Source organism: Cetorhinus maximus, chromosome 11, assembly GCF_964194155.1.
Source record: "Cetorhinus maximus chromosome 11, sCetMax3.hap1.1, whole genome shotgun sequence".
NCBI lineage: Eukaryota > Metazoa > Chordata > Chondrichthyes > Lamniformes > Cetorhinidae > Cetorhinus > Cetorhinus maximus.
In genome coordinates this window covers 109750352-109774171 of record NC_135889.1, presented here as the reverse complement: position 1 = coordinate 109774171, position 23820 = coordinate 109750352, and the positions used below count along the sequence as shown (strand labels likewise).

At 39.7% G+C, this 23820-nt stretch overlaps 1 protein-coding gene across 2 annotated transcripts in view; it reads left to right on the top strand.

Annotated features, from left to right (window-relative positions):
• The window catches only part of LOC144686828 (ras-related protein O-RAL), a 55640-nt gene extending 35711 nt beyond the window's left edge, over positions 1-19929 (top strand). For both annotated transcript variants that reach the window (XM_078552583.1, XM_078552584.1), the window contains exons 4-5: positions 17345-17522; positions 17926-19929. In XM_078552583.1, coding sequence (XP_078408709.1) covers positions 17345-17522; positions 17926-18045 — 298 coding nt within the window. In that variant the 3' untranslated portion in view covers positions 18046-19929. The remainder of the gene's footprint in view (positions 1-17344; positions 17523-17925) is intronic.
• Positions 19930-23820: the final 3891 nt, after the last annotated feature.

Sequence of the window (23820 nt, the reverse complement as noted above, 5' to 3'; positions counted from 1 at the left end):
GAATTAAAATGACAATGTTTTATGTCATGCTCCTGCATTGCAAATTTGGCCCTTTTGAGATGATCTGAGAATGTGATTGAGCTTGAAAGCACAATAAATGGAGAATCCTTGATGATCGGCAGCAGTGTTTTCTCAAGATCTGTGTCTGCGCAGGAATTGGGAGTGTGTCGTGCAGGGAACAAGCATGCTGAGCACAAGCCGTGTTCTCTTTAGAGCAGCTATGCATCAAGGGATCACGCAGTACAACAAGCGGGCCATAAGCAGCAGACAAAAGTTAGAGGGAGCATTGGCTTGTGGTATCATACTACCAACTTCATATTGGCCTGTTTCCTCGATAGATTTCTGTAAAGAGCGATTATCTCTCAGGATTACAGTTCCTTTAACATGGCCTACTGCCTGCCCTAATCTCTCTAGTTATGCATTGGTATGATCTGGTAGCATATATAATTTATAAAGATATTGGAAATTACTGGAGTATGTCAATTGCTATCCAGTGTAAAGGCTTTGTAAAGCAGCATACATACTGCTTGTTATGGGAGCACTTTTCAGAGTACTGTTTACTTTGTGTATTTTGGAAGGGCATTCAAAGCCAGAGCTCTCAGGTTGACTAAAGATATAGAGATTAAAATGAAATAGACAAAGAAGGATATTGATAAATGTCAGGTTCATAATTCAGTACTGAACCAAGCTGTGTACAAGAACTACAGAGGAGACTGATAAAGGAAATAAGACTGGCAAGCTGTGTGTATGGGAACAGATTAGTGGATAACCGAAAAGGAATCCTAAAAGTCTTAATAGTAAAAGCCACTAGTAAATGGGAGACAATGAAATGGTGGGGCTGATTTGGGGTCAAGGAGTAGATTTTCTTTTTCAAGGCAAAGGACATGGCTGTAATACTAAATGAATACTTTGCATCTGCCTTCCCTAAAGGGCGGTGATGATGCTTTGAATGTCACAGTAGGGAAGAGGATAGTAGACAAATTGGATAGGATAAAAATAGAGAAGCTACTTAAAAGGCTAACTGTACTCAAGTAGACAGGACACATATAGGCTAGCAGAATGGGCAGAGTAGTGGCCGATACAATTTAATACACAAGTGTGAAATAACACATTTTGGCAGAAGGGATAGGAAGAGCTAACATACTCTTCGGAATTGTGCCATTAAGTGTATACAAAGACAGAGGGACTACAGGGATAGAGCAGGGGAATGGGACTGATTGGATTGCTCTACAGAGAGAGATGGCATGGATTCGATGCCTAAATGGCCAACTTCTATGCCATTATGACTGATCTGAATGGGGCCCCTCCTAGATTAATGAGGGAAGTAAAAATGGAAATTGTGGTTCCTATGGTGACAATCTTCCAATCCTTAGATATGGGAGAGTGACCAGAGTGCTGGAGAATTTGCAAATGTAACACCCCTGTTCAAAAAGGGAACTGGATTAAACCTGACAATTATAGACCTGTGAGTCTAAAGCCAATGGTGTGGAGACTTTTGAGATATTAATCCAGGATTAAATATATTGACACTCGGAAAAATGTGGGTTAGTAAATGAAAACCAGTATCGATTTTGTCAAAGGCTAATAAGTGTTTGACTAACTTAATTAAATTCTTGAAGTAATGAGAGAGTGGATGTGCAGTTGATGTTGTGTATCTGGACTTTCAAAAAGCATTTGATAAAGTACCACATGGTAGGCATGTTAGCAAAATTGAAGCTAATGGGATTAAAGGGGCAGCATCTGTTTGAATATGAAATTGGCTAAGGGAAAGAAAGCAAAGAGCTATACTGAATGGCTGATTTTTCTGATTTTGGAGGGTGTGGGCAATGGTGTTTCCCCAGGGACCAGTATTGCGAACTCTGCTCTTTTTGATTATATTACCTGGACTTCGGCAAAAGGGGAACATAATTTCAAATTTTATACATGACACAAAATTTGAGGAGGTAGTAACAGACTTCAGGGGGACATAAGCTGGCGCAATGGGAAGAGAAGGCAGATGAAATTTAATGCAGGAAAATGCGAAGTGACTCATTTTGGCAGGAGGAATGAGAGCAGTATAAGCTAAATGGCACAGTTTTGAACTGGGTGCAGGAACAAAGGTCTTTGAAGGTGGAAGGACAAGTTCAGAAGGCTATCAAGGCATATGGGATCCTTTGGTTTTGTAAACAGAGGCATAGAATACAAAAGCAAGAAATGTATGCTAAACCTTTATAATTGCTAATCTGTTTAGGCCATAGGAGTATTATGGCTAATTCTGGGCAATACTCTTTAGGAAGGATGTTGAGGCCTTTGAAATGGCGCAGAGGATATTTCCCATATAGGATCAGGTGTGAAAGACTTCCGATACATGTCAAGACTAGGGATGATTAGAGCAGTGAAGGTTATTATGAGATTTGACAGAGGTGTTCAAACACATGAAAGGTTTTGTTAGGGTAAACAAGGGGGAACTGTTTCTAGTTACAAAAGGATCAGTAACCAGAGGACATAGAATTAAGCTAATTGACAAAAGAGCCACAGATGACATGAGGGGGAAAAGTGTGCGCAATGGGTTGTTTAAATATGAAATCCACTGGCTGAAAGGATGGCGGAAATAGATTCAATAGGAAATTAGATAAATACATGAGACAAAAAATATAGCACTATGGAGAAAGAGCAGTGGAGTGGGACTAATTGGATATCTGTTTGAAAGAGACTGACACAGACATGATGGGCTGAGGTATCACCTGTGCTAATCATTCTATGATCCTCTCCCTCTGGGATTTCTACACTGCTCCAATTCTGGTCCCTTGTGCTTTTATAATTTTCATTACTCCACCAATGGTGACATTGCTTTCAACTGTCTAGATCATAAGCACTGATATTCCCTCCAAGCTTCTCCATTTCTCTATCCCTCTCTCTTTTTAAAACCTACCTTTTAATCACCTGTACTAATATTTTTATGTGGCTCAGTGTAAAATTTTATCTGATGACACTCATGTGAATCACTGTGGGACTTTTATTTTACATTAAAGGTGAGATGTAAATGCAAGTGGTACATCCCAAAGCTTACAGCTTTTGTACGTTTTTAAATTTATTCTTTCTTGGGATGTGGGCATTGCTGGCAAGGCCAGCATTTGTTTGCCATTCTTAATTGCCCTTGAACTGAGTGGCTTGCTAGGCCATTTCAGAGGGTAGTTAAGAGTCACCACATTGCTATGGTTCTGGAATCACATGTAGGCCAGACCAAATAAGGACAGCAGATTTCCTCCCCTACAGGGTATTAGTGAACCAGGTAAGTTTTTACAACAGTAGTTTCATGGTCATCATTTCTGACACTAGCTTCAATTCCAGATTTTATTAATTGAATTCAAATTCCACCAGCTGCAGTGGTGGGATTCGAACCTGTGTACCCAGAACATTGGCCTGGGTTTCTGGGTTACTCGTCCAGTGAAATTGCCACAGCACCACTGTCAGAATTTGAGGGAAAATGTTATCTCTATGCTTTGTGTTCTAGCTCTCTGGGTGCAATAACTTTTCCATTTCTGCCATACTTTTTCCAATGGAAATTAAGTATGTGATACTTCAGCTTTACTATTTTAGCATCTTCTCCCTGTTCTGATTTATTTGGGAGACTGTTGATGTGCTCTGCAAGCTCCACCCATGCCACTTGTACTTTAACACGAGGGTGATCGCTTGCTTGAAAGATGCGCCCCCTTCTTTGTAGCTCCTATAAGAGCTGTAGTGACAGCTCTGAAACAGCCTAGCTTCCTTCCCCACTGTCCTTTATTGCACAATTTTTCGATTCAAAAGCTTGACACCTTCTTGCGCCAATAACTCTTTAACGTGGACGTAGATGTACTAAATTGTCATCCTCCTTTGGCAGCAGGACTCCTTTTAAGAGCTGCTACCTCACAGAATTTTGCTCTACTCAGTTTACCTTGCATGATTTGCATGTGCACGATTCATTTGGAAGTCAGGACATGATTAGCCTTGCACTGTTGTAACCCTCCATGCTATCGGTGTAGCTATACCTGTGCCCCAAGAGAGCTAGGCAGTGATTTTTTGCTGCCCGTGCAGTATTAGTGTATCCAAAAGCACAGTGTGGTTTCCGTGCTGGCATATGCACAGTGGCCATGATTTTCTCCATACATCAATCACGAGAAGTGTTGGGAATAGGATATACCTCTTTGCCTTAGTTTCGTAAATCTCACTAAAGCATTAAACACTGTAAGCAGGGCAGGACTCTTCAAGATTTTGAGGCAAACTGGCTGTCCACAAAAGCTCTTGGGACTCATCTGCTCCTTCCATGACAACATGCACTGTACTGTACAGTTTGATGGCACTACTTGCAGCAGTTTCAAGGTGAAGAATGGAGTGAAATAGTGCTGTGTCCTATCCCATGCTATGTAGCATCATCTTATAGATTCATAGTACTAGAAAAAGGCCCTTCGGCCCATCGAGTCTGCGCTGGTGAAACAAGTACCTAACTATTCTAATCCCATTTTCCAGCACTAGGCCCATAGCCTTGTATGCCATGGCATCGCATGTGCACATCCAAATACTTCTTAAATGTTATGAGGGTATCTGCCTCTACCAACCTTTCAGGCTGTGAGTTCCAGATTCCCACCACCGTCTGGGTGAAAAAATACTTCCCCTCATCCCCTCTAAACCTCCTGCCCCTTACTTTAAACCTATGCTCCCTGCTTATTGATCCCTCCACCAAGGGGAAAAGTTTCTTCCTGTCTACCCTATCTATGCCCCTCATAATTTTATACACCTCAATCATGTACCTCCTCAATTTCCTCTGCTCCAGGGAAAATAACCCCAGTCTATTCAATCTCTCCTCATAACTAAAACTGTACAGCCCAGGCAACATCCTGGTAAATCTTCTCTGCACTCTCTCTAGTGCAATCACATCCTTCCTATAATGTGGATTCCAGAACTGCACGCAATACTCTAGCTGTGGCCTAACCAGCATTTTATACAGTCCAGCATAACCTACCTGCTCTTATATTCTATGCCTCAGCTACTAAAGGCAAGTATCCCATATGCTTTCTTAACCACCTTATCTACCTGTCCCGCTACCTTAAGGGACCGGTGGACATGCACACCAAGGCCCCTCTGATCCTCGGTACTTCCCAGGGTCCTAACATTCATCATGTATCCCCGTGCCTTGTTTGCCCTGCCCAAGTGCATCACCTCACACTTGTCCGGATTAAATTCCATTTACCACTGATCAGCCCGTCTATATCCTCCTGTAATCTAAGGCTATCCTCCTCACTAATTACCACCACACCAATTTTCGTGTCATCCGCGAACTTACTGATCAACCCTCCTACATTCAAATCTAAATCGTTTATATATACCGCAAACAGCAAGGGACCCAACACTGATCCCTGTGGAACCCCACTGGACACAGGCATCTAATCACACAAACGCCCCTCGACCATCACCCTCTACTTCCTGCCACTCAGCCAATTCTGGATCCAATTTGCAAATTGCATTGGATCCCATGGGCTCTTACCTTCATTATCAGTTTCCCATGTGGGACCTTATCAAAAGCCTTGCTGAAGTCCAAGTAGACTACGTCAAATGCATTGCCCTCATCTACACACCTGGTCACCTCTTGGGAAAAATTAAATCAAATTGGTCAGACATGACCCTCCGTTAACAAAACCATGCTGACTGTCCTTAATTAATCCCTGCTTCTCCAAGTGTAAATTAATTCTGTCCCTCAGAATTGCTTCTAATAGTTTCTCCACCACTGAGGTTAGACTGACTGGCCTGTAGTTCCCTGGTTTATCCCTTCTTTATGCTCCTGACCATTTCTTTCCCTGCAGACATGGAAGGAGTTTGCCTGCCTACTAGGTCAGATGGTAAGTTCTACAATCTCTCCAAACTGAAACTAAAGACAAAAATGCAGCACATTCTGATCAGAGAGCTCCTCTACGTTCATGATGCTGTGCTGATTGTTCACACGGAAGCTACAGAGACTCATGGATTATCTCTCCCATGCCTGTAACTTGTTTTCCCTGACTAAGTGTCAAGGAAACCAAGGTCACGGAGAAAGATATCACATCTCTGCCCCTGATCACGCAAAACAACACCGCACTGGAAGTGGTTAGCAAATTCTGCTACTTTGGATCCACAGTCACAGTCGATCTGTCTCTTGATGCAGAACTCAATACACGCATAGGGAATCAAATATTTGGCCGACTCTCAGAATGTGCATGGAATAACATCAAGCTGACTCTTGAGAACCAAAATGTGCGTTTGAGGCCTGTGTTCATAGCACCTTGTTGTTTGGTAGTAAAACATGGATGATTTGCAGCTATCAAGAAAGGAAGCTCAACAACTTTCATCTTTGCTGTTTGTAGTGTGTTCTGGACATCTCATGGAAGGACAAAATCACACATGTGGCAGTCCCCTCCGAGGCAAAGCTCCCAAGAATGTTGGCAGTCATCAAGCAGAGATGACTGTGCTGGCTTGGGCGCATTCCCAGCTGGAAGGCAGTTGGATATCTAAGAATGTTTTGCATGGGAAGGTAGCCAAGCCAGGCAGCCAGTAGGATGTCCAAAGCTCCATTTCAAGATTGCTTGCAAATGTGACATGTAGGCCCTGAACGTCGGCCCTCACACCTGGGAGACCTGAGCTGACGACAGGAAAATGGCGATATCACCTGTGGACTAGCATGGAGCACCATGACTAACAGTGGCTTGGCAACAGGCAGCAAAACAGAAAACAACACCACCTGATAACCACTTCATATGTGACACTGGTAGTAGAAGGCAGCTGTTCAGCCATAGGCAGAAGTGCATCATATGAAGCTATCCCATCCCCAGCAGATTTGATTTGCTGCATGTTCTTTATCTTACTAGATGTAAGGTTACGATGCAACATTGGTACTCTGATAACAATGCGATGCAACGCTGGTGCTATCCTATCAGACCAGAGCTGCAAAGTAACCTGTCTGTAAATTCTTTATTTGGAGGGGAATTGTCATATTTATGGGTAAGTGCGAGATTATCTAATAGAATGTATAGCTGATGTAAAGAATTAGTATATTTTGGAGGAAAAATCGGGCAGGTTCTTCTCAAAACCACATCTGAAAGGTGATTTGCACATGGAAAGATGCCTGTCTCTGGCTTTTTTTTTGTTTTTACAGTCTTGTCTTTATTTCTCTACTTAGGCCCTTATTTTTTGTTTCCTTTTTTCCATGATGCTTTCACATGTTCTGCTGTCAGAACTATCCAATTCTCTGCCTCCTCAACAGGCAACATTGCCGGTACTCCCTTACCTACTAGCACGAGTTTGTATGGTACAGCACAATTCTTCTGTCCAGAAAGCCAAGCTTGACAAATTGCCTACTGCAAACACCCTGAATGAAAATAAACTGAATTGACTCAGGTTTTCCAAGAGCTGCAATTACTCCCTTTTGATTTACTGTGTCCTCTCAATTGAAGTTCAAAAAGTTTTTTTAAGATCAGACCCCAGGCTAAAGGTGGCAGATGTGTGGAAAAAATTTATGTAGACTTTAAGATCAAATATTGTCTTTCCCACCAGTCCATTTCAAGCTGCAACACTTGTTGCTGCCTGTGTTTTCTAGCAGCTCTATTTTATAGCCATTTATTTGTGTACCAGATTGCACCTTGGATGGATCTTTACAGAGTAAAGCTACTTTTATATTGGGTTTATACCCTAAAAATGTCACCAGTTCCCAACGAGCCAGCCTTGGGTAGCTTGTGACAATTGCAAAGCAACCATACTGGAATTGTATAACCTTGTAGTCTAAAATATGAAGTTAGTTGTATTTATTTGTTATATCTTTTTGTGTTGGATGGTTAAGAGATAAGTATTGACCAGAAGAACTCCCTGCTTTTTTTTGAATGTCATAGAATCTTTCACATCCACCTAAACATCAGAAAGTTAGCACTCCACGATGTAGTACTCCTTAGTACATGCTGAAGCTTCAGCCTAGATTGTGTTCAAGTCCCTAGAGTGTGACTTGACCCCACAAGCTTCTGACTCAGAAGCAGGAGTACTACTAATGAGTCAAACTGAATCTTGCGACAGTGTGACAGTGTTTCAGCATTGCACAAAAAAACCTTGAGTTATTCATCCTGTTAACAAACTCCAGAGCAGAATCATAAGTGCAATGGAAAATACTTGGTCTGAACTAATGTAAACTAAAAGCAAAATACTGCGGATGCTGGAAATCTGAAACAAAAACAGAAACTGCTGGAAAAACTCAACAGGTCTAGCAGCATTTGTGGAGAGAGAAATAGTTAACGTTTCGAGTCCGTATGACCCTTCTTCAGAGCAAGAAGGGCGATATGGACTCGAAAGGTTAACTCTGTTTCTCTCTCCACAGATGCTGCTAAACCTGCTGAGTTTTTCCAGCATCTTCTGGTTTTGATCTGAACTTATTACTGTCTAGGTATGTGTTCCATAACCAGATGATTGCAACAGTGTATGAGTGTCTCCACTTACTTAAAATAAGCATTGTAAGCAAAATACTCGAGCTATAAATTTGAAGTTCTAAATTATTCCATGGGGAACATTAAAAATTGGGAAGACAGTGCTGTTCCATATACTACAGCTTTTGCTATTTTTAATAGCTGAAACTTCCTCCTTGGAATTGATATAAATCAAATGTGTCATTAGCTGGTAGGTGAGAAATAATTATTGTAAACACGTTTGTGTGTGACTTTACAGTACCCATAATATAAACAGACATACAGTATGTGTTGGTGCCATGAATATAAATAGACTTGTTTCAGCTGGATTGGGTTATGAACAGATGGCCCTAGGGTGTGGATAATAGACTTCAGTTTTGATCTTTGCTCCAGCTATCTATTCTAAATAATTAAGTACAATACAAATTTTGAGAGATTTGAGAGTCATTTGTTGACTCCATACCATTGCTACTGATTTCATTCCCTTCCCTGATCATATTTCAGGCTAAACCTGACTTTTTGACACCAAGTTGAGCTTTTGACCCCATATTTTCTACATTGTGAAGGCTGCCGGCTTCTACCTTTGTGGCATTGCCTGTTTCTTCTCCTATCTTTGCTTATCTGCTGCTGAAACCTTCATCCTTTGTCACTGCCGCAGCCCCCCCCCCCCAAGGTGTGTTCCTGTGTTCTCCTGCCCAGCCCCTCACCCTGAATACTCTAAACTTAGCTCATCCAAAACCGTAATGCCATATCCTGGCTTGCACCAAGTCCTGCTCAACGGTTACCCTGTCCTCCGTGACCTATATTTGTTCCCGGTTGCACAATGTTTCCAATGAAAAAAAAAATGGATCCTTGTGTTTAAATTCCCATCAGTATAACGTTTTTCAATTCCCACAGTATCCTTGGGAAGTTATTTCTGAGAACAGGATTGCTTTGATATTGGCTGGGGGTGTGTATTTGAGCTGTGTACCTTAATCATAACTTATTGAATTTCCTCCTTTTAATATAAATGCAGTAGTTTTCCATGCAAACTAAATGAGAGCCAGCTTTATAGCATTGCCACATAATCATCATCTGTTCGTGCAACAGTTTTCCTTTTCTCTGTCCCCCTCCAGACTGAAATGTGTTTGCAAGTTTGGATTATTTTTGTGGATGATAATAATCGTGGTTTATTGTATTGAAGTTCAACTTAGTATTCATTGTTGAATTTTTTTTTTAACGAGTAAATATTTGTCATCTGTTCTGCATTTTCTGAAAGTTGCACCCTTAGGCATGTGAGTTTATTTATGTATTTTTAATGTCTTTTTTTAATCTTGTGTGCATTCAGCCTTTTCTGTGTTTGGAACACTGCCTGTATGAACGAATTAACAACTTGCAATATTCTTTTGTAATTTTTCTTCCTTTTGTTTTCGCCCACATCCCCAAAACATACGGGTACAAATTTAGTCAGTTAAAACTACTCTGAGCTTTTGAACCCATTGCTGGGGAATATAAGCATTGAGCAGTTCTGTGCACTGGTAAGATTTGCAATTACTTTGATCTAATTAGCGAATTGATTTGTATTGAGGCGCAACACTTGTTAACAGCTTTGATAATTTTTTGTACTGAGGGGCTAAAATAAGATACTCACTGAAGGATCATCAACGTTGCAACAGCAAATCTGTTGATGCAGATTTTTGTCTGATGTCCACTCTGCACAGATGTTGCCTACTAAACAAAACAAAATTATAGCTAGTACTTATGACTACTTAGTTTACTTACGAGCCACTTTTAAACAAATTATCCAAGTCTTGTAATCCTGGTGACTGGTAACGACTTGTTCATACACTAGATTTTAGCTACTTCAAGGTGTCAGCTGCAGAAATGGAAAAGATAACTCAGGAGGATTTGGGAACTCCCTGTTTGCGTTTTCTTTGTCCCCATGGTAACTATAAGGCATCCTACCTTTCTCTTTTAAAAGCTGGATGGTTTAGCAACTCCTTTTTTTAAAAAAAAGGTTCTGCTTTACGCACTAAAGCAGCTTTTAAAAATTCTGTTAAAGCTACCAATGTTACTGATCAAGTCACTAATCTTTAGTACTTTGGGCTGAGTGATTAACTTCCTTTCATTGTGACCTTTTAGCTGCCGATATAATCAAGCTGAGTATACACAATACAGATATTCACTTAGTCTGGAACTAAGCGAATTCAATTTTTTTACAATTAAGTTTTAAGCCTGAACAACGCAGCGGTTTACTATGAAGGCAGCAGGAGAGGAGGGAAGGTGCTGAATCACATCTTGAGTCAATCTCACACATTGGTCAGTGATGGAATGGTTAAGAAACAACAGCATGATTGCATTTTTTTTTATGTGCTGAAAGGGGAAGGGAAATTTGACAGATTGGGAAAGCTCACTTTTTTTTTGAATGAAACACTTTTTATCCAGCCCCCCCCAACCTGTTACTTTGAAAACTTGTGCCTTTTATTATAATAGCCAAAAGCGTTTAAGTTTTTATCCTGTAGAGGCAGGCATTTCACATGTGTTTCCCCTGTACAACTTCTCCAGTGACATTTGTTAGAAGGATTGTTTGCATGTGAATTGGAGCAGCATTTTTTAATTGGAGCCCAGGCTTTTACTCTGGCTAACCCAGAGTTGCTTGACACTGGCAAGCCCTCTGCTGGCTAATGCACAGCAGTACGCCATTAGTAAGGCCAGTCCTAATTGCCTATGTCTGATAAGGTAAATCAGGCTGTCTGGGATGAGTAACATCCCCTTATGGACACTCTGGCATCTCTGGAGGGAAGTTGAGGCCCATAATAGTGGCCTCTGAGAGCAGGAATAAAGAACCAAATCATGAGTGTATAATTTCTAAAAGTTAATGTTTTCTAAAAGTGCTTCTCCCTCATGCTTTTTTGACAATGAGTAAAGTGTTATATCCAAAAAAATACAAACTTGCTGTTGGTTTTTCTTTCAGCAGGTTCTGCCTAAGTATGAGTTTCAAGTTATAAACTGCTGGTTGCCATTTTTCTAACAATCTGGTTGCATGATGCAAGGTGTTTGAGTATATCTCTAATACCAATGAAATGAAGGTTCTTAGATGCTTGAATCTGACTTGCAATTCCAACAGCTGAAGAGTTTACTCAACTATTGAAGAGTAAACCTACCGTGAGCTGCTAAAAAGAATGAGCTTTTGTTCACATTTTCTCAAACCATCCTTTCACTTTCCGCTGCTGATTTGTGCCTTTGTGAGCTATCCTTTCATACTGATTTCAAATACAGCTTTTGTCACTCTTTCTGACCACTGATATCAGCTGCTGGCAGCATGTTTGGCAGTTAGAATTACTGTATTTTAACTGTGCAGTGTAGTAATACATTGGAGTTTGTCTCCAAACTGACAAAAATTTAAAAAAATTTAACCTGCATTTATATCGTGCTTTATGTCCTAAAGGCACTTCATAGTGCTTTGTAACCAGTGGATTAAATTTAAAGTGCAGACGCCATTAATTATAGAGGCAAACATGGCAGTTAACTTGTACACAGCCAAGTCGTCTTAGTAACAAATGAGGAGTGACAACTTAACCTGCTTTTGGTGGTGTTGATTTAGAGGACATGGGGTGACATTCTCTTTAAGCCCTGTTTTGGGACCTTTTTTGCAATTATCTAAACATCTTCATGTTTAAATTCCCTCATGATCTTGCCACAGAATTGTTACGGTTCAGAAGGAGGCCATTCAGCTGATTCTGTCTGCACCGAGTCTCCGAATGAGCATTATGATTCAGTGCCATTCTCTTGCCTTTTCCCAGTAACCCTGCACATTGTTTTTATTTAAATATTCGTCTAATGCTCTCTTGAATGCCTCGATTGAACCAGCCTCCACCACGCTTACAGGCAGTGCACCCGGACCTGAACCAATCGCTGTGTGAATAAGCTTTTTCTCACGTCGAATTGGCCTCTTTTGCAAGTCACTTTAAATCTGTGCCCTCTCATGCCTGATCCTTTTACGAGCAGGAACATAACATAACATAACAAGAAATAGGAACAGGAGTAGACCATTCAGCCCCTCTAGCCTGCTCCGCCATTCAGTAAGATCATGGCTGATCTGCTTGTGTTTCGATTTCCACATTCCCATCTAACCTGATAACCTTAGATCTATCTCTGCCTTAAAAATTCAATGGTCCCGCCTCCACCGCCTTCTGATGCAGAGAATTCCAAAGTTGTGCAACCCCCTGAAAGAAAAAATTTCTCCTCATCTCTGTCCTAAAAGGGCGACCCTTAATTTTAAAATAGTGCCCCCTAGTTCTGGACTCACCCATAAGAGGAAACCTCCTTTCGACGTCCGCCTTGTCGAGGCCATTCAGGATCTTGTATGCTTCAGTCAAATTCCCCATCACTCTCCTAAACTCCAGTGGAAATAAGCCCAGTCTGTCCAACCTTTCCTCATAAGACAACTCACTCATTCTAGGTATCAGTCTAGTAATCCTCCTTTGAACCGCCTCTAATGCATTTACATCATTCCATAAGTAAGGAGACCAAAACTGCACACTGTATTTGAGGTGCGGCCTCACCAATGCCCTGTATAACTGAAGCATAACATCCTTACTTTTATGTTCAATCCCTCTTGTAATAAAGAATAGCATTCCATTAGCCTTCTTAATTACTTGCTGTACCTGCATACTAACTTTGTGTGACTCATGTACTAGAACACCTAGATCCCTCTGCACCTCAGAATTGGGCAGCCGTTCTCCATTTATGTAGTACGCTGCTTTGTTGTTCTTCCTGCCAAAGTGAACAACTTCAGATTTTCCCAAATTAAACTCTATTTATCAGATCTTTGCCCACTCACTCAACCTCTCTATATCCATCTGCAACCTCCTCATGCCCTCTTCACAACATACTTTCGTACCTACCTTTGTGTCATTTGCAAATTTAGCTACCATATCTTCACTCCCCTCATCTAAGTCATTGATGTAAAGCGTAATAAGTTGAGGCCCCAGCACAGATCCCTGTAGGACTTCACTCGTCACATCCTGCCAATCAGAAAAAAAAACATTCATGCATACTGTCTGCTTTCTGCCAGCCAGTCTTCTATCCATGGTAATATGTTACCCACTGAACTATGTGCTTTTATTTTCCGTAATAATCTTTGATGTGGCATCTTATCAAATGCCTTCTGGAAATCCAAGTATAGTATGCCTACAGACTCCCCTTTATCCACTGCACACGTTACTCCTTCAAAAAACTCCAATAAATTGGTTAAACATGGTTTTCCTTTTACAAAACCATGCTGACTCTTCCCTATTGCCTTGAGCTCTTCTAAGTGCCCAGCTATAAGCTCCTTAATGATCAATTCTAATAACTCCCCCACAAAAGATGTCAAGCTAACTGGCCTATAGTTTCCTGTTCTCTGCCTCCCTCCCTTCTTGAATATAAGGATTATATTTGCTACTTTCCAATATGATGGAACCTTTCCAGAATCTAGCGAATTTTGGAAAATTAACACCAGCACATTGACTACCTCATTAGCCACCTCTTTTAAGACCCTAGGATGTAGTCCATTGGGACCTGGAGGCTTGCCAGCCTGAAGCTCCATCAATTTGCTCAGTACCATTTCCCTAGTGATTTCAATTTCACTAAATTCCTTTCTTCTGTCCACCTCCTGATTTGCAGTTATTACTGGAATGTTTTTTGTATCCTCTATAGTGAACACAGAAACAAAACATTTGTTCGTTTCTTCCACCATTTCCTTATTATCTACTATTAACTCCCCATTGTCACTCTTTAAAGGACCAACACTCACTTTACTTTTTCTTTTTTAAGTACCTGTAGAAGCTCTTGCTATTTGTTTTTACATTTCTAGCTAGCTTCCTCTCATACTCTAATTTCTTTCTTCTGATTAACATTTTAGTCATTATCTGCTGTTCTTTACATTCTGTCCAATCATTTGTCCTGCCACTCATCTTTGCAGAGTTGTATGCTTTTCCCTTAAGTTTGATGTTTTCCTTAACATCTCTAGTTAACCACGGATGGTGGGTCCTCCCCTTAGAATTTTTCTTTATAGTAGGAATGCACTTATCCTGAACACTATGAAATACCCCCTTTACTGTCCAGCCCCCTGATGATTTTAAACACCTCTATCAAATTTCTTCTTAGCCTTCTCCTCTCCAAGGAGAGCAGTCCCAGCTTCTCCAATTATGAAGATAGATTGAAGTTTTTTATCCCTGGAAACTCCTTCTGCACTCTCCCCAATGCTCTTTGCTATCTCCTCCAATAAAACCACATAACTTAAATGTATAAAACGTCCCAAGCTTCTTCACAGGAGCATTATAAAACAAATATGACACCAAGCTGATAAGAAGATATTGGGTCAGATGACCAAAAGCTTGGCCAAAGAGAGCTTTTTAAGGAGTGTCTTAAAGGAGGAAACAGAGGTAGAACGGCGGAGAGAATCAAAAGGGAGCTCGAGTTTAGGGCGTAGGAAATTGAAAGCACAGCCTCCAGTGGTGGAGCAATTAAAATTGGAAACATTCAAAAAGCTAAAATGATATGGGTTGTGGGGCTGGACAAAATTAGAGATAGTGAGGGATGCGAAAAATTTTTATTGGAATAAGAATTTCTGAGATCGATCTGTAATGTTTGTGGCAGATGTTTTACTGTTTGAATCAGCAGTGTACAACTTGTATCAAACTGGGTCTTGTGCATTTTGCAGACAAAGTCCATGTACTCCTTTCAGTGCTGTACTGCATCACGATGCAGAATATTGTAACAGACTTTTATTTTACTTGGAGACTCACTTTGTGTTTTTTACGTGGATCCAGATTTCATTTAACTTCATTTTCTTGTTCAGCAGCTATAGTCTGACCCTGTAAAGATGTATGACCTGTGCACTTTGCAGTGCAGCATCCTGTGGTGTTTAATTGTAACCCAAGGCTCTGATCTCAAAAGTCAGCAAGTGGAAAATGAACCACACCCATGGTTATGGAATGAATTGCCAGTTGTTCGACAAGTGGTTTGCCATGTTGTGAACCTCCGTTTAGTTCTTAAACATTTAGTCTATTGTAATGTGTATTTGTGGACTGACTCACTGTGCCACAGAACAATAGGGTGCACATCTTGTGGTAGTGTAGCAAAGGATTCAGAATGGGCTGTCTGCCTGTTCTTTGCTTACAGATGAAATGGACCTTCTTTGGGCGCTGTGAAGCAAATTTAGAATTATATTTTATCTTGTCACGTATGTTTCCCATGATTCAGATTTGACATCCATTGCTGGAAAACAAACTCAACCTCTCAAGAAATACATGCTGAAATTCTTATGGCATCAGGAATGTGAACAATTCAGGGTTTCTGATTTTGGAACTGTGCTAGTAAGGGATTGTACGGCAAAGTAGTGGGATTAGATGGTTTTATGAGGTGAAACACGTGGGCCAAGTTTTGTTTCTGTGCTGTAGATTCAACTATATGTTTTGCTGTGTGTAAATATAAGGTAAGTATGCAATGCAGAATGACTAGTGAAGTGCTAATTAGGTACAATACTTTAGTAATAAATATATAAAAGTTAATCATTCAGGTCTCTTCTGAATCCATATTGACCGCTGTTTGCAAAATTATTGTACTTATCATCGCATTTACTCCTGATCGCTTCCATCACTTTACATGTTACCAAAGTAGACCGAATGGGATTGTAGTTACCTTCTAATTATCAACTTTTTTTTGGAAAAGGGCACTGTTTTGTCTGTTTCTAGCTCACTGGTATCTCTCCAGGATGTACAGATCTCTTCCCCTGTCTGTCTTAGTAAATTTGTCCACTCTTTTGTCAAGACCTTGAGCTTGCTTTTTTTTTATCAATAGACAATTTTTTGCATCTTTCTGTCCTATCTATTTATATCCAGCTTTTCTGCACGCAAACCTCTCACCAGAAAACACCTTCACTTCCAGAACGAAAACTGACAGTACTGCAAACGCTCAGTAGGTCAGGCAGCGGCTGTGAAGAGAACAGAAAAGATGTTGCAAGTATGGACCCTTTATCAGATGCCCCCATACCCGAATGATACACCTCTGAAATTAGTTGCCTATTTGATTTCCAGCATCAACAGTACTTTTTTTTCTTGACCTCTATCCTAGTTTTCCTCCCCAGATGATCCCTTAAGGTGTTCATTTTTTTTAAGTTACTTCTCTTCTGTATCCATGTAACGATTACTTCTCTGTCATGCCTCCTTTGTTTTATTCCTCTCGAGTGCTTTTAAAATAGCTTCTCTCTGGTGTCTGTTTATTTTTTTTTCCCAGTTGCTTCTTATTAATGCATCTCAGTTGCTGCTATTTTTAAATAATTTTCCTGCAGTGCTCACTTTTTAAGTTTCACTCATCCCAGCACCCTCCCCATTTAACTTTTCTTCCCTTTTAAGTTAGCTGTCCTGTGCTGCTGTTTCACATTACTTCGAGGGCTCTGGCAATGAAGTAGCGCGTTTTACTGAAAATAAAAGTTTGTGGTTACTGTTACTCCTAAGTACTGTAGCTCCTGATGACATAAGGTGCTCTTCTGGGCTCTTTTGCAGGTTCCTTGTTCTCTGACATCCTGGTGTGTCGGTGCTTTTCCAGATTGCTATGAAAGGTTGTGGGAGCCCTCCTGAACAGTGCTTGACTGGATGTCAAGGCTTTGTTGTCAGGTTAATTATTTCTGCACATGGGTAATAAAATTCACAATTAGGCCCAGTTAACCCAGTTGTTGAGAATTGTTGCTCATGATTTCTTTCATAAGAGATCTGTGACTTGCCTTGATGGCATTGTTCAGTGTTGTAGCTACTCGCCAGGGCCATTTTATGAGAAATTGCCTTTTGTTACACTTGTTCCCGCTGTGTACTGTTGTGCCAGCTAATTTGTAAACAAAAATACAATTCTCCAGCCTGGTAGGTAATGAATGATTCTTTGTTTTTTAGGGAACAAATCCTCCGTGTGAAAGCAGAGGAAGATAAGATCCCCTTACTTTTAGTGGGTAACAAGTCTGATTTGGAAGATCGGAGGCAAGTGTCTGTTGAAGAAGCAAGGAGCAAAGCAGAAGAGTGGGGCGTTCAGTATGTTGAGACTTCAGCTAAAACGAGAGCCAATGTAGATAAGGTAAGAATTCATTTTGTTTGTATAATTTCTCATGTATAATTTCTCCATAAAGATAAATATCAAGAATAGTGAAATGCTCAATCAACATCTGAATGAGAGAAATATGTTAACCTACTCGTGATATAATATTTCCACAGGAATTCCAACTGAACCTTCACCTATTCTGATGAGGGATTATTACACATTATGAAATATTGTAACCTATCTATTTCCAACATTGTTTTTTTATTTCAGGACTAACAGTACAAACTGTTTGGGTCCACTGAAGATTTTGCTTCTCAAAGTTGAGAGATATTGAACTGCATTGGACAATTTGGAATAGAATCCAACTGTTAACACACATTCATATATTTTTAATTGCTGTTAGTTTTGTATAAAAGCATGATATTTCTAATTTCCTCAGGTATTTTTTGACCTGATGAGAGAAGTACGAGCAAAGAAAATGTCAGAAAACAAGGACAAAAATGGGAAGAAAAGCAGCCGGAACAAAAAGAGCCTCCGAGAACGATGCTGTATACTGTGATTAATTTTTTTTGGGATCGATTGGCAGCAATTTGAACTTGGGCACTTAACATTCATTTAGCCACTCAGTGTGTTTATAATCAATCACTGTTTATTTTATAGTAAAATGGTGTTTATTCAAAGTATTGAGTATTGTTGGGTTCGTTGCCAATACAATGCTCTTTGAACTATCAAGTGAGTTATATCCTTTGGACCTACTTGTAGGGTTTGTATTTTTTTTGCCTTTTTTTTTTTACAGACACATTTAGTTTTGAGCAACTGTTCCTATCAAGCAGTAACATGCTTCCGCCTTCCATGTAGATCTCTGGATTCCCTTGTCCAGTTAACTGCTAATTATTCATAACCTCTCCTTTCAAAATCAATTTGGGAAGTAATTAAAGGGCAGATTTCTAATGCATCAAAAGCAAACTGCAGATTTATAAAAGGCAGCATGTTGAAACTGTTATAAATCAGCGTGTTCAAAGTTTAATTTGTCTTTTAATTTGAAGACCTTGTGTTTAAAATGACATTTGATAACGTAGTTTAAACACTCTGATCCTCTTTTATATAGCACCATATGTGGTCTTGCAGTACAGCTAAATTCTCAACTTGTGCCATTTGTTGGAGGGAGAGGCGAATGATTAAAAACCTAGCCTTCTGACTACTGTGTGTCCAACTGTAATAAGTCAGATTTGTTAAAGAAACTACTGGTGGTAACGAATTCCAGAGAAATAATTTCCCATGTACAGTATGATTATTTTCCGCTATTCTTACTCATTAAGTTGTAACAGATTGGAGGTACATTCTCCCCAAAATGAAACATCTAGTGTAATTGCCTAGCTAAAAGAAAATCATCTCTGTGGGTTATTTTAGACCTAATCCTTTCACTAGTGCAACAACCACCTCCTTCCACACCACCCCCTAGCCACCTAACTGTGCTTTTGGTATTTGGCACCCAATATTGTAAGTCGCTCTGTCAGTGAAAGGACTTATTTCACTGTTTTGTAACTGCATCATGTTGCATTCTCTACCTCCATGTGGTGTAGTAAAAGTGCTGGAATTCAAGATCTGATACACAGACACATCACCGGCACTGAAGAGTATTCCAGCAGACCAGCACGTGCATTCGTAAGGAGCTGGATTGTGTGCTTGTCTATCGTTTTGGCATGAAGAAAATAAGTTTGAATATTTGTAGGAGCAAATGCTGCGAATGACTGAGCACACTTGAAACACAGTAGCAATCATATATTTAGAGTTCAGAGTTTTTAAAAGTACATTGTCCTTTATGGTCTTGTGGTAAAAGAAAATAATGGGAAAAAAATCCAATTCTTTCAGATGTTTTTAAGAACACAAAGTTGATCTGTGTGAAATGGACCAATATCTCGCACTGATTTTTAGACATTTGTAAGGAAATGAGATTTGGATGGTGTTAGTTTTTATGTGGTATCATGTCAATGATTTGTACAAGCCTTGGGCTATACTGATTTGTGTTTTTTTAAGAATGATTTCTGAATGGAGGTAGATTGTTAGTGTAGTTCATGCATTAAAACACTAGATTATTGGGACAGTACAGCAATTGATTTTTCTACATTTGCCTTAACATAAATTGCATGTAATATGAACTTCACCCTCTTTTTTTTTTGATTGTAGATAACATAACTAACTGAATCTTTGTGATTTAATGCAACGTTTTTGTTGAGTTGAAGGGGTTAGGGTTCTATGCCAGTAATGAACTGTGGTATTGTATTTGCCAAAAACTAATAGTTACCCTGATTGTTTACATTGTTTAACAAAACTAATAATTTCAAGATGGAAGTTTCCTCCTGATTGAGAAAAAACTAATGTCATCACGAAAATGTGAAATATTTCAACATGAATTATGAATAAAACCAGTAGCATAACTTGATTAATCTCTTGTCTCCAGCATTCCTTGAAACAAATTTTAGGATTTTTTTTCGATATCATAGTGTGTTAAAACACTGTTTTCACATCTTGGGATCTGAATTAAAATCTGATGCAGACTGACCTGTCAGAAAGATTTTCTTTTCCTGCCACCCTTTTCCCCAGTAGATGGAAGGATCCTAAGAAAAGGCAGTCTGGCCAATCTTGTAAATACGAGTGCACAGTGTACAATTCGGTGCTCATTTAAAATCGCTGGTCAGAAGGATGGCTGGAATGAGAAATAGAAATGTCGCTCTGGTGTAATGCTGGTCTGAATTAGTTATCTCCACCTACATTGCAGGACTGAGGAACAGCACTCTGTATCATATGTGTTTAATGTGAACTAGAAGTATTTAACATGGGGTGCAAAAGGAGTGAAAAAATGTTTGATTCTGGAACACTTCAATCACTAAAATTATCAGCAAGTTTCATGCTGATTTTTCTTCCCCCCACATTCCTTTTTTGCATTTTTCTTGCTGCTGTTCCTCTTCTTGCCTTGGGGAGGAAAGCTGCTGACAAAGCCAGCCTGATGACTTCTCTTAAGGCTCAACCAGCACTTAGACTTTCCCTTGCAGTCTCAGTAAGCCTCTTGCATCTCAAGGTAATCAGGTGTGTTTTGGCAATTCACTTTGTGGATGATCATAGAGCATTGTATCAGCACTTGCAGCTTGGGTCTTGATTATATTTTCAGCAGATGAAGTAAGACTATTAGTGTTTTCTGTCCTATTGATATGACTTATAATAAAAGCAAAACCACTCTGACCATGAGGAAAACCTTTTGAAATATCTTATTTTGGGTAAAAGACAACTGCGTTGCAGTCTGTTTTTAGTTGAAATGAATTTGAATGTGTACTTTCCCTCTGAATTTAGGATAATCCTACTTTTAGCCAAAAACTATTCGCCCCGTGTACTGTTCCTTGAGGCATTGGCATGCATGCTTTCATCTTTTGCTTCGCCACCACATCCAGCTTTAATCAGTCGCCTAACTCAAAGCTTGTGCTGAAATAAAATGGCAATTTAGGACCTTTTGCTCAATGCACTAGCCATCAAAACCTTTCCTCTTTTTTTTGGGTACTTTGGCCTAAATCTTTGCCTAATGAACAGAGATGGAGCTTACTTCTTAAGAGGGTGCCTTAATGAACACACATGAAATGGGGAGCCAGAAGTGGCATTGTCACTGGACTCATATTCCAGAGACCCAGGGTAATGCTCTGGGCGCCCAGGTTCGAATACCACCATGTGGAATTCAATTAAAAATCTAGTGTTAAAAGTCTAATGACTACGAAACCATTGTCAATTGGCGTAAAAACCCATCTGGTTCACTAATGTCCTTTTTAGGGAGGGAAATCTGCTGCCCTCACCTGGTCTGGCCTATATTAGACTCCAGACCCACAGCCATGTGGTTGACTCATAAATGCCCTCTGAACAAGGGCAGTTAAGGATGGACAATAAATGCTGGCCTAGCCAGCGATGCCTATATCCCATGAACGAATTTTTTAAAAAAAATGAATTTTGGTGATTTCATCATAGTTGTTAGGTTTAGTGTGTATGCACCAGGCATTCTAGGTCCATGCACATGGAAGAATTAGAAAATTGACACTTTATACCTGAAAAGTCCAACAGGTGTTGCTTTCTGAATGATCTGTGTTGGTCAAAAATCTAGCAAAATGATGATTGTTCAGAAATAACAAAGCTCAAAGGCAACTGACACAATAACATTGTAAGTGAAAGTTGCCTAAAGCAGGTTTATTATAAGTCCATCTAGCTTTGTAGGCCTAAAATTTAACGATTATTCTGATCAGTACTTTTGTTTTACACATTTTAAACTGGTAACTGGACCATTCATTAATATTAAAATAGCCCTGATTTGAAATTGAATGCTTGCAGCTCCTAAGTATGTAGGCAAAATCGTAAGTATTTCAATTCAAGGGACCAGCTGTAAAGCATTGTTTGAAGATTGTGGAAAAACCAGCGTTTTGTTTAATAGGAAATTTTATTCAATAGCTGTAACTTTTGATCATGGATATGCCTCATTTGTAATGTGAAATTTTACTTTTTTAAAACAGTGAAATACTGCCAAGTAAAAACTATTACATGATTTGCCCTTTAACAAGTTGCATCCTGATTTTTCCCACCTTATTACACTCTTCAAGGAATATTTGCACATTTATACTCTGGTAGTATGTCAATGGGATTTTTTTTAATACTATATGTTTTTGCATTTTTTCAAATCCTTTGATTCATCTAATTACATAATTGTTAACCATGATCTCACCATAGGTTATTTGCCAAACCTATTCCAATTTTATGAGCTATTAAATGTACATATTAAATGTTAACTACCCTTGTGATGCGGCCAACTTTCAGTGGATGCTGATGTTATGTTAAAACTGTGCAACTCATTTATAACTTAATTGCACGAGTTGGAATATTTGCTCACCTGTATCTCAATGCACAATCAATACTCATGTAGTTTTTTCTTAAAGGCATGCTTTGGTTAATTTTAGTTAATTTTCTAATGTTACAACTCAACATGTATAATAAACTATAAATAGTAAATGCAATAAATTGATTTTTCTTTTGACTTTTAATGTAATGGAAATTTTCATTTATCACGGGGTAGTGGGATGCTATTAGATTCTGGCTTGCAAGCTACAGTTCAGTTTGAAAACCACCTGTTCACTCATCCCTATCCAAGACGCTAGTTGTATTTTACAAGTGTTTTTTTTTTACCCCCAGTCATGTGGCTTATAAAGTGGTAAAGTATGTGACTAGATGTTAACCTTTTTTTAAAAAATGGTTTTAATCATTATCTTGGGCTGTGACTATTCTTTATGTTCTTTTTCCCCACTCTTGGCCACACATCTATCATCCGTTCCTGGCATTGATTCATGTTTAGGCATTGTTAATGCTGTAATGTCTAGCAAGCACCTGAGCAGTAATTCTTTTCCCCATGTGTCTATACAGTGAGTGACAAAGTACTTAAGTGGCCTTGTCTTTGCTTTCTGGTCCATGTTGGCCAATTTGAGCTTGTAGGTAGAGTACAAATCATAGAATTCTACAGCACAGAAGATGATCATTTGGCTTATCGAATCAGGAGGCTTATTTGAAGACCAATCTTATTAGAACCACTCTCATGCTCTTTACCTGCAACCCTGCGGGATTTTTTTTCCTATAAGTATTTAACTAATTCCCTCTTGAAAATTCTGGAATCTGTATCGACCAGCCAATCTCAGGCAGTGCCTTTCAAATTCTCACCAGAGTCTCCAGAGGACTGGTGAAATCTAGCCCATGCTCTACCAATCTTGCAGGGGAAATGGATTCCTTGGATGATGATAGGAATTTGTGGAAACTGTTCAGTCATCATACAGTCCAAGAGGGACTGGGAGAGAGGGATTGTGAAAGAAACGTGAAAATGTTTTGTGTGACACGGATCTGTCGCACAAAGGGATCAATTTATTTTTAGCCCTGGGAGGAAATACAGCCGAGCAAGGGGTTGTGGTGAGGTTTGACCAATGTTACAAGGTCTGGCTTTATTTTCATGCTACTTGTTTACATCTCAACAAAAAAAGTCAGTAGAAGCCGGCTGCTCAACCATTCAAATCTGAAGGGGAATGGTCCCTGCCTCGAGGCAAGTCCGTCAGAGGGTTCAGGTAGGGGAAATTGCAGTTATCCGGGGAGTGGGATGGGTAGTGAATGCCTGGTCTAGAAGAGGCCCAAACTTTGTGGTGCCTGAGGAGGAAGCTTGCTCCTTCTGGCCCAGAAAGGAAACTGTGACAAGTTTTACATTTACTTGGGCCTCCTCTGGTCCTGGATCCAGATCTGAACAGCTTTAGCCGTCACTGCTTGCTTTGGG